Here is a 12098-nt window from a genome sequence, read left to right on the forward strand (position 1 = left end):
ATTTAATTACCTCACTAGTTACTCCCATCTCTAGGTCATTTATAAATATGTTAAAAAGCAGCGGCCCCAACACAGACCCCTGGGGAACCCCACTAACTACACTTCTCCACTGAGAATACTGACCATTTAACCCTACTCTCTGTTTTCTATCTTTTAACCAGTTTTTAATCCACAATAAAACACTACCTCCTATCCCATGACTCTCCAATTTCCTCTGAAGTCTTTCATGAGGTGCTTTGTCAAACGCCTTCTGAAAATCCAGATACACAATATCAACTGGCTCACCTTTATCCACATGTTTGTTCACCCCTTCAAAGAAATGTACTAGATTGGTGAGGCAAGATTTCCCTTCGCTAAATCCATGTTGAATTTGAGGGGCATAATCGAACGTGGATGCCTATCTCCATAGGCGACTCTCTCCGAGGACAGGTCCGCGAACGGGCGGGATAGACCGTATTTTCGAAAAAGATGGGCGTCCATCTTTTGTTTTGATAATACGGTTGGTGCCGGGCAAATGCATCGGTTTTGGGCGGATTTGAGATGGGCGGTATCGGTTTTCAGCGATAATGGAAACCGAAGCCGCCCAGCTCAAAAACAAACAACTCCAAGGCATTTGGTCGTGGGCGGGGCCAGGATTTGTAGTGCACTGGTTCCCCCTCACATGCCAGGACACCAACCGGGCACCCTAGGGGGCAGTGCAGTGAACTTCACAAATTGCTTCCAGGTGCATAGCTCCCTTACCTTGGGTGCTGAGCCCCCCAACCCCCCAAAACCCACTCCCCACAACTGTACACCACTACCATAGCACTAAGGGGTGAAGGGGGGCACCTACATGTGGGCACAGTGGGTTTCAGTTGGGTTTTGGAGGGCTCCCATTTACCAGCATAAGTGTAACAGGTAGAGGGGGATGGGCCTGGGTCCACCTGCCTGAAGTCCACTGCACCCACTAACAACTGCTCCAGGGACCTGCATACTGCTGTCATGGAGCTGGATATGACATTTCAGGCTGGCATACAGGCTGGCAAAAAAAAAGTTTTTAAAGTTCTTTTTTTTTTGGTGGGAGGGGGTTAGTGACCACTGGGGGAGTCAGGGGAGGTTATTCCCGATTCCCTCCAGTGGTCATCTGGGCAGTTGGGGCACTTTTTGGGGACTTGTTCGTGAAAAAAAGGGTCCAAAAAAAGCGGCCCAAATTCTCGCTACTGCCGCCGTTCTTTTTTCCATTATCGGCCGAGGGCGCCCATCTCTCCTCGGCCGATAAACACGCCCCAGTCCCGCCTTCATCATGCCTCCCACACGCCCCCATCAACTTTGGTCATTCCCGCGACAGACTGCAGTTGGAGGCGCCCAAAATCAGCTTTCGATTATACCGATTTGGGCGCCCATGAGAGAAAGGCGCCCATCTCCCGATTTGGGTCGAAATATGGGCGTCTTTCTCTTTCGAAAATAAGCCTGTTTGTCTCATTAATCCATGCTTTTGAATATGCTCTTTAATTTTGTTCTTAATAATAGTCTCTACCATTTTGCCCGGCATCGACATCAGACTCACTGGTCTATAATTTCCCGGATCTCCTCTGGAACCTTTTTTAAAAATCGGCGTTACATTGGCCACCCTCCAGTCTTCCGGTACCACACTCGATTTTAAGGATAAATTACATATTTCTAACAATAGCTCTGCAAGCTCATTTTTCAGTTCTATCAGTACTCTGGGATGAATACCATCCAGTCCAGGAGATTTGCTGCTCTTCAGTTTGTAGAACTGCCCCATTACATCCTCCAGGTTTACAGAGAATTCATTAAGTTTCTCCGACTCGTCAGTTTTGAATACGATTTCCGGCACCGGTATCACTCCCAAATCTTCCTCGGTGAAGACCGAAACAAAGAATGTATTTAATCTCTCCGCTACGCCTTTGTCTTCCCTGATTGCCCCTTTTACTCCTCGGTCATCTAGCGGTCCAACCGATTCTTTTGCTGGCTTCCTGCTTTTAATATACCTAAAAAAAATTTTACTATGTATTTTTGCCTCCAACGCAATCTTTTTTTCAACGTCCCTCTTAGCCTTCCTTATCAGCGCTTTGCATTTGACTTGACATTCCTTATGCCGTTTCTTATTATTTTCAGTCGGTTTCTTCTTCCATTTTCTGAAGGATTTTCTTTTAGCTCTAATAGTTTCCTTCACCTCACTTTTTAACCGTGCCGGCTGTCGTTTGGTCTTCCGTCCTCCTTTTTTAATACGCGGAATATATTTGGCCTGGGCTTCCAGGATGGTGTTTTTGAACAGCATCCATGCCTGATGTAAATTTTTGACCCTCGCAGTCGCTCCTCTAAGTTTTCTTTTAACCATTCTTATTATTTTATCATAGTCTCCTTTTTTTTAAAGTTAAACGCTAACGTATTTGATTTCCTATGTTGTGTTATGATTGGGGTCAGAACCCCTCTAAAACTTACTTCTTTCCTGGGGGTCAGCTTCTTAGCTGGCTTCTGTTTCTTTTGTCTGTTCTTTCTGAGCTGGCTCTGTCTCTCTGTGCTGGCAGCTTCCAGCAGCATGGGGCTAATTGTTTCACTTTACTACAGCTGTGTGTGTGGACGGAGTTAGCTCTAACTCTCTTTGGGTGTACTGGCTTCAAGTGCTTCACAGTGTTGCATTGGTGTGGGTTGGGCCTCGATGGGTTTCAGTGTGCTCTCTGGGTCAGTGTGCTGTTGCCTGGGTCTAGGGAGTGTGACATCATCAGGGAGGGCCTTGATAAGGAAATGGTGTTGTTTCCTTCAGGGCCTTTGCAACGGTTGTGTTTGCTTTAGGTAGGATGGTGCAGTGTGCACTTCTGACTTTGTGTCTAGTTTCCCTGCTTGCTTTTGCTAAGGTCCAGGTTAGTGTTAGTGCAGTGTGCACTGGTGTTTGTGTGTTTAGCTTTCCTGCTTTTTCCTTGTGGTTCCCCTGCTTTTCCCTCTTGGTTTTGGAAGCATTGCTGTGTGTAGGGCTTTGGAAGCTCTGTTACTGTTAGAAGTACTTCAGGGTTTGGTGTTGTTAGGAACACTACAGATTTTGCTGTTAGAAGTACTCCTGGTGTTTGTGCTATTGGGAGCATTGCAGTCTTTGCTGTTTGGGTTTTGGTGCTGTAGGAAGCACCTTGTTAGTTTGGTGTCTAGCTTGCTAGGGTAGGGCTTAGGAAACTCCTTGTTAGTTTTGTATCTAGCTTGCTAGAGCAGTGCTTAGGTAGCTTGTTAGTTTTGTGTTTAGCTTGTTAGTGTAGAGCTCTGCTTGTAACTTGGTGCTTAGTAGCACCTGTGTTAGCTTTGTGTTTTTTTCCCTGCTCTGTTAGTTTAGGGCTTAGGAAGTCCCTTTCTTGAGCAGGGCTTAGGAGCTCCTGTTTAGTATAGGGCTTAGGAAGTCCTTTTGACAGTTTACTGTTAGGAACACTCCTGCTGGTTTAGGGCTTGGGAGCACGTAGATCAGTTTAGGTTTAGGAGCACTTCTGTTTCCAGTCCTGGTCCCTGTGTCATCCGGTATCCAGTAAGTCCTGCCGGCTACTCGAACCCAGGAGCTCAACTCCTGGGGGGCTTAGTAGCTAAGTGCAGGTGAAGCTGTGTGGACCAGTCCGGTGTCCAGTCCTGTGTCCTCCAGTCCGGGGGATTCCAGTCCAGTGTTCCAGTCCGGGGGGGTTCCAGTCCTGTGTCCTCCAGTCCGGGGGATTCCAGTCCATGTGTTCCGGTTCGCTGGGCAGTGCCTGCAGTCCCTACTGGTGTGTTTGCCCAGTGTTGGTTGGTGGGTTTTGCCTGCTGCTGTCGCTCCTCGGCAGCAGCCCAAGGGCTCACGTTTGCTCCAGAGCCCGGCCCCGCAGGCTCTGAACCTGAGAACCTGACATGTTGGAATTGTAAATCACACAGATGGTTCTCGATGTGTGGTTTATCGAGTAATAATAAACCTGAAACTTCTGTATAAAAGAGCCTCACAAAAACTGCTGAACTCATGACTAAAGTGTAGCCAACCCTTTTACACCTGCTTGGGAGCTTATATAAATGTTAAAGTTCTCGTGTGGATATGTAGTTTATAACCTGTGCTTGTACTTCACAGTTCCACCCAAGCAGGAGCAGGATGTATTCCTTGGGTGAGCTTCTTAGGGTTGGTCTTCTTATGCTTTCTTAAGGGTAAAGGGTCATTGACTTAATGTACTGCCTTTCTGTGGGTACAAGCAAAGCAGTTTATATATATATTATTTGCAGGCACTTTTCCTGTCCCTCGTGGGTTCACAATCTAAGCTTGTACCTGGGGCAATGGAGGGTCAAGTGACTCACGCAAGGTCACAGTGGGAATTGAACCCAGTCCCCCAGGTTCTCAGCCCACTGCACTAACCATTAGGCAACTCCTGCACTCCTATGGACCCTTCTTATTACCCTTGGCTTTTTTTCTCTGTCTTGCCTGTTCTTCTGTTGGTCTTCTTTTCAGTGGTCACTGCTGCACCAATCTTGGTTTTTGGGGGTTATCACCCGATGTGTTCACCAGCTGCAGCTTGGAGGCACGAGGTTAGTTACCTCATCTACTGCCCAATTCAGTGTACTACTGTTAGCACATGGCCTTTGAAGACTCACTACACCATTAGCTCCCAGTATATCTTTTTTTCTCCTCAACTGTAGATCCCTTTACTCTAAGACCTTGGTGATTTTTGATACTATCTCTGGCCAGTGCTTTGATCTGTTCTGCTTTGCCTTTTCTTCTGTGTGTTTTTTCAGCACTATCTGTGCCTAGGGTATCAAGGTGAGGAAGAGAAGGAGTGTTGCACTTATATATGCTAACACTCTGTCCTTTATCTCCATATATTTCAGTTCTAATCCCAGCTCTGTTGCTGATTCTCTGTCTGACCTCAGGGGAACATAACAACAAAAGCATTGCTATACTGGAACAGACCAAAGGTCCATCAAGCTCAGTATCCTGTTTCCAACAGTGGCCAATCCAGGTCACAAGTAACTGGCAAGATCCCAAAACACTACAATACATTTTATGCTGCTTATCCCAGAAATAAGCAATGGATATTCCCAAGTCCATCACTTTATCTCTCTGTTCCTTAGTTGTAATCCTAGTTTCAAGTTTTATTTAGAATTTACTATCCCACGCTACGAGGGGCCTTCAGGGCAGCTTACAATCTAAAAACATAAGGCAGGAGTACAGTAGAGGGAGGCAGTGTCGTAGCTACAGGGGACCACGGAGGCCTGGGCCTCCCCAAACTGGCTCCAGGGCCCCCGGTTTGGCTGGTGGGGGGGGGGGGGGGGGGTCCCCATCCCCCGCCAGCTATGGTGTCTGTCCTGCACTGATCTTACATTGCTGGCACCCTGTCCTGTTTTCAGCGCTGTGCACGCTCGTTTTAATGAAACTGAGCATGCACGGTGCTGAAAGCAGGGCACGGTGCCAGCAATATAAGACCAGCACGGGACAAACGGTTTAGCTGGGGTTGGGGATCCCCACCAACCAAGATACCTTCCAGCAGCGGTGAGCAGTTGCGGGGGGGGGGGGGGGCTGAAGCGGCAGCGGGAGGGTGGCTATGCCCCAGGAGGGAAGTAGTAGTAGTAGGACAGAACAGCAAATAGTAGGGTAAGAGGACTGGCAGATAGTACAGCGTGTGGGGAAAAAACATGAGGAGTGGTTCAAATGTGATCAGTGCGCTCATCTTGGACCAGACTTGCTGATTAAAAATGAAAAAAAATCTAATAGATAGCATCGCTAAATAGAAAAGTGTTAAAGGTCAGCCTTAAACTTAGCTGATGAAGTCTGCAAGAGGAGGGAAACTGGGAGACCATTCCATAGCTGAGGACCCTGAACGGAGAGGTCTGAGGGTCTAGTATGTTGATGAACTATCTCACCAACTGCTTTTGATGAGCTGATCTGGGTGTGCTGCTGGGCCGCTGGAAATTGATTGCAGAAAGCTCGGAACCGTCTGGCGAGCTCATGGCATCAGCCTACTGTTATGACCCGGTAGTAGTGAGCCCTTGTGCCCCAACAGAGTACGGCAGAGATGGAGTGCTACCGCTCTCAGTCAGGCAGCCAGACAACCCCTAGCTTCACCTGGAAAGCGACCACCGTTCACCGGGAATTGAGCTCCCAGCTGCAGGCAGCCACCAGGACTTCTGGAACCAGCAGGGTTGCACAGCCGCTGACCAGGATGGCAGGAAACAGTCCAGAACCAGTACTCCGACAGGCAAAGAATAGTCAAAATCAGTCCAGGGTCAAGGCAGGCAGCAAACAAGCGTAATCCGAGAAAACTAACCAAGGTCCAGTGCACAGGTAAACAGGCACAGAAGAATAGTCAGTGACCAGCACTCCCACAGCAACTCCTCAGAACAATTGAGGCCGAAGCAATGAAGACCTGGAGGCAGTGCTTTAAATAGTGAAGCAATCTGAGCAAACCAAACTCAGGTGAATCCAACATGGCTACCCCCATAGGAGATCCTCCCAAGACCAAATATGGAGTTCCTTCCTGTTCTCGTTTATACAAGATGGCTGCCCCCTCCTGCTGCCCTTGCTCCAAGCCGGATGACGGCTGCCAGACTTAGGAAACTGAAACAGACCCTCCTAAGACTGAACCGGACGTTTTTTTTTTAAGCGAAGCTTTATAAAAAAAATCAAACAGGCTCCGATGCTTCAGGCTCTTTTTTGGACATCATTCAACCCCGGAATAATAAAAATGTCCTTTTTGCCCGTGCTTCACTCAGCTGAGAAGTCTCTGAGCCAATCACAGCATGTTTAGCTCAACTAAATGTGCTGGGATTGGCTCAGAGACTTTCAGGTTTTGTTTTTTTTACATTTTAATAATTTTTCCAATCCCGCCCAGCCCCAACGAGAGGTACAGACCTCTCGTTAGATTTTCCAGCGTTAAGGCAATCGGAAAAGGTTAGTTCATCTCATTACAATACAATAGGCTTTCTACACGATTTGCTCATCTGCATTCCGTTTTCGTTAGCTGCTACCGTCATCGGAAAAAAGTGTTTAGTGCATGCCAGGGTTTACTGCTTGCTCGTTTATGGCTCGTTATTGGCTCGTAAAGTTTAGTGCATCTGGCCCTCTGTGTCACAGAGTGCGCTATGTGGATGAAGAGACAGATGATACTTACCAGAGTGCTGTTATCTTTTATCACCAGCAGCTGGGCATCTTGTGACTCGCAGAACTTCTTGCTCTCCTCCCAGGACTTTTTTCTGCTTGAGAAGTAATAGCAGTTTCCATCATTCTGCAGCCATCCAGCTGTACAGAACATCCGCTGTCCTGAGTACAGAACCAGAATATGAGTGAGAAACAGAGGAAGCAGGAGATTTACTCACAAATGTTTGAGTTCCCTCTTCACCACGTATCAGGCTTTTGTTCCTGGCCTAGAGAACCGGTACCTGCCATAGTGCCGTGAGAAGCTCCCCACATGCACACATATAAGTCCTATTGCCTGAAAAATATGGACCTGGAAAGCTACTATAATATTAATATCATTAGATGGCCATATATCACAAGCACTGTCAGGACAGGTTTGGGAACTGCTGACCTACAGAGAGGAAATGAAGAAGTGGGGCCTGAGGTAGATTCCGGCCAAGACTTATCCAGACTCAGGGCCCCTTTTACTAAGCTGCGGCAAAAGGGGGCCGGCATTGCTGAGGCCCCTTTAACCGCAGCTGGTAAAAGGAAAGTCTCGCTGTCCTACAGGAAATGGCCGGGCAGAAAGTAAATCACTTGCCGTGCAGTTATTTTGGGGGGGGGGGGGGGGGGGGAGCCCTTATTGTCACCCATTGACCTGGAAGTGATGGCAAGCTAGGGGTGGGAAGTACAGCTGGGCTGCTGCAGTAGCCTGGTGGTACTTCTTGTCAGGGGCATAGCTAGGTGGGGCCACTGGGGCATGGGCCCCTGCAGATTTAGCCCTGGCCCCCCTGCTTTCACCCCCCCCCTGCACTTGGTCCCTCACCTATATGGTAACTTGTACAAAAGCTTTATCATCATATCTACGTTAGTTGAATGTTCTAATGTGTGCTTATTAGATGTTTCATTAGTATTATGCTGACATCATATTATATCTCTGTTATTTTTAATTTCAGTGCTGTTTAATGTGTATATTTTTGATCCTGTTTCATGGTAGTCCTATTATTAGGTTTCAATTTGCTGTTTCCAAGTTTGGGGGGCAGACTCAGGAGTAATGTCAGGAAGTATATTTTCACGGAAAGGGTGGTGGATACGTGGAATGTCCTCCCGCGGGAGGTGGTGGAGATGAAAACGGTAATGGAAATCAAACATGTGTGGGATAAACACAAAGGAATCCTGTTTAGAAGGAATGGATCCACAGAATCTTAGCGGAGATTGGGTGGCGACGCCGGTAATTGGGAAACAAAACGGGAGCTGGGCAGACTTCTACGGTCTATGCCCTGATCGTGACTGAATAGATAGGGATGGGCTTGAGTGTAAATTTTAAGGGGCTTCGATGTTAGCTTCAGAACTTAGTACAAGAATAGTGCTAGACAGACTTCTATGGTCTGTGCCTTGAGAATGACAAGGACAAATCAAACTCTGGTATACATGTAAAGTATCACATACCATGTAAAATGAGTTTATCTTGTTGGGCAGACTGGATGGACCGTACAGGTATTTATCTGCCATCATTTACTAAAACCAAAACACATAAAATCCACACCCAATATCCATTAATGCATCAATACATCCATTCCCGAACTCTCATCCCCCGTAACCTCACCTCACTCATTCCTTGACTCACAGAACTATTTCTACCATATGTCTTCGTATCTTAATACTGCCCTGTTGTCTCCTTCCAGTCTGTCCAGTCTGCCCAACAAGATAAACTCATACTTCCCTTTGTCTCCTTCCTATGTTTCAAGTTTTGTTCCATTGCTATATTCCTTAACGACACTTGTGTATCTGGATTGTCAAAAGGCGTTTGACAAGGTACCTCATGAAAGGCTACAGAGGAATTGGAGGGTCATGGGATAGGAGGAAATGTCCTGTTGTGGATTAAAAACTGGTTGAAGGATAGGAAACAGAGAGTGGGGTTAAATGGGCAGTATTCACAATGGAGAAGGGTAGTTAGTGGGGTTCCTCAGGGGTCCGTGCTAGGACCGCTGCTTTTTAATATATTTATAAATGATTTAGAGATGGGAGTAACTAGCGAGGTAATTAAATTTGCTGATGACACAAAGTTATTCAAAGTCGTAAAATCGTGACAGGATTGTGAAAAATTACAAGAGGACCTTACGAGACTGGGAGACTGGGCGGCTAAATGGCAGATGATGTTTAATGTGAGCAAGTGCAAGGTGATGCATGTGGGAAAAAAGAACCCGAATTATAGCTACGTCATGCAAGGTTCCACGTTAGGAGTTACGGACCAAGAAAGGGATCTGGGTGTCGTCGTCGATAACACACTGAAGCCTTCTGCTCAGTGTGCTGCTGCGGCTAAGAAAGCGAATAGAATGTTGGGTATTATCAGGAAAGGTATGGAAAACAGGTGTGAGGATGTTATAATGCCGTTGTATCGCTCCATGGTGCGACCGCACCTTGAGTATTGTGTTCAATTCTGGTCGCCGCATCTCAAGAAAGATATAGTAGAATTGGAAAAGGTGCAGCGAAGGGCGACTAAAATGATAGCGGGGATGGGACGACTTCCCTATGAAGAAAGACTAAGGAGGCTAGGGCTATACAGCTTGGAGAAGAGACGGCTGAGGGGAGACATGATAGAGGTATATAAAATAATGAGTGGAGTGGAACAGGTGGATGTGAAGCGTCTGTTCACGCTTTCCAAAAATACTAGGACTAGGGGGCATGCGATGAAACTACAGTGTAGTAAATTTAAAACAAATCGGAGAAAAGTTTTCTTCACCCAACGTGTAATTAAACTCTGGAATTCGTTGCCGGAGAAAGTGGTGAAGGCGGTTAGCTTAGCAGAGTTTAAAAAGGGGTTGGACGGTTTCCTAAAGGACAAGTCCATAAACCGCTACTAAACGGACTTGGAAAACTCCAAAATTCCAGGAATAACATGTATAGAATGTTTGTACGTTTGGGAAGCTTGCCAGGTGCCCTTGGCCTGGATTGGCCGCTGTCGTGGACAGGATGCTGGGCTCGATGGACCCTTGGTCTTTTCCCAGTATGGCATTACTTATGTACTTATGTACTTATGATTGTCTCGCATAACTCTTCACAATGTAATCCATAACCAAGTTGTAACGAATTGTATTTCCATCATTCATCTTATATTGTAAGCCACACTGAGCCCGCAAAGAGGTGGGAAAATGTGGGATACAAATGCAATAAAATATAAATAAATATAAATAAATGTTACTATCCAGCTTATTTTCAAAAGAGATCGCCGGCCATCTTCTGACAAAAATCGGGAGATGGCCGGCCATCTCCTGAACCCGGCCAAATCGGTGTAATCGAAAGCTGATTTTGGCCGGCGCCACCTGCATTCTGTAGCGGAGCCAGCCAAACTTCAAGGCAGGGTACAGAAGGCGGGACGGGGCGGGGCGGGGTGGGGTGTGGTTACGAGATGGCCGGCTTCGTCCTATAATGGAAAAAAGATGGTCAGCTCTGACGAGCATTTCACCGGTTGCACTTGGTCCATTTTTTTTTTTATTTGTACCCCGCGCTTTCCCACTCATGGCAGGCTCAATGCGGCTTAGGTACTTATTTGTACCTGGGGCAATGGAGGGTTAAGTGACTTGCCCAGAGTCACAAAGAGCTGCCTGTGCCTGCAGTGGGAATTGAACCCAGTTCCCCAGGACCAAAGTCCACCACTCTAACCACTAGGTCACTCCTCCACTCAGGACCAAGTATCAAAAAAGTGCCCCAATTGACCAGATGACCACCGGAGGGAATCTGGGATCACCTCCCCTTACTCCCCCAGTGGTCACCAAAACCCTCCCACCCAAAAAAAATAAAAAAAAAATTTTTTTTTGCTAGCTTGTATGCCAGCCTCAAATGTCATACCCAGCTCCCTGACAGCAGTATGCAGGTCCGTGAAGCAGTATTTAGTGGGTGCAGTGCACTTCAGGCAGGTGGACCCAGGCCCATCCCTCCCCTGCCTGTTACACTTGTGGTTATAAATGTTGAGCCCTCCAAACCCCCCCAAAACCCACTGTACCCACATGTAGGTGCCCCCCTTCATCCCTAAGGGCTATGGTAGTGGTGTAGATGTGTGGGGAGTGGGTTTTGGGGGTGGGATTTGGGGATCTCAGCACCCAAGGTAAGGGAGCTATGCACCTGGGACCAATTTTTGAAGTCCACTGCAGTGCCCCCTAGGATGCCCGGTTGTGTCCTGGCGTGTCAGGGGGGCCAGTGCACTATAAATGCTGGCTCCTCCCACGACCAAAGGGCTTGCATTTGGCTGGGTTTGAGATTGCCGGGTCCGGTTTCCATTATGGCTGGAAACCGAACCCGGCCATCTCTAAAGCCGGCCCAAATGCTGACATTTGGCCGCCTCCAATCGTATTATCGAAACAAAAGATAGCCAGCTATCTTTTTCGATAATACGGTTCTGCCACCGCTTTTCCGGCGCCAGCTACATAGATGGCTGGCCATCTATTTAGCCGGCGCCGTTCGATTATGCCCCTCCACGTTACCTCATTGATTGCATTTAAGTTTATATTTGGCCATTTTACTATTGTTATGCTGTTAATAAAATTGTAAGTTTTATGTTAAACTGCACCTGCTGTACGGTATCCAGCGAGTTCTCAGCCGGACAGAGTTCACAGGAACGACTTGATGCAGTGACAAATGGCAGACTGTGTGATGTCTGTGCTTGCCCCCAATGACTTACTGGAACTGACTGTTGCAAAGGAAGACAAAGGCTGTGGTGACGTCCACATGAGCAAACAAGATGTTGCTTGTTATGGCTGAGGCCTTTACATCATCTTTTTTTTTTTTTATTAATCTTTCCATTTAGGCAAAAGCAGAGGAAGCAAACAAAGAGGCATTTTTATGGAAAGATTGGAGAGCGGCCGGTGTAACACAAATGTTTAACAAGGATTCCAGGGGTGATCCAGGAAACTACCGACCACTGGTGAGAACACCGGAGATAATGTCAGAAACTATTATAAAGAACAAAGAGCAACTAGTGATTCCCGTGAGGCAAATG

At 47.1% G+C, this 12098-nt stretch overlaps 1 protein-coding gene across 1 annotated transcript in view; it reads right to left on the reverse strand.

Annotated features, from left to right (window-relative positions):
* The window catches only part of LOC115461778 (killer cell lectin-like receptor subfamily F member 1), a 47853-nt gene extending 40481 nt beyond the window's left edge, over window positions 1-7372 (reverse strand). The window contains exons 1-2 of the mRNA XM_030191824.1: window positions 7366-7372; window positions 7098-7246 (exon numbers count right to left, since the gene is read on the reverse strand). Coding sequence (XP_030047684.1) covers window positions 7098-7246; window positions 7366-7372 — 156 coding nt within the window. The remainder of the gene's footprint in view (window positions 1-7097; window positions 7247-7365) is intronic.
* Window positions 7373-12098: the final 4726 nt, after the last annotated feature.

Source organism: Microcaecilia unicolor, chromosome 2 (assembly GCF_901765095.1).
Source record: "Microcaecilia unicolor chromosome 2, aMicUni1.1, whole genome shotgun sequence".
Taxonomy (NCBI): domain Eukaryota; kingdom Metazoa; phylum Chordata; class Amphibia; order Gymnophiona; family Siphonopidae; genus Microcaecilia; species Microcaecilia unicolor.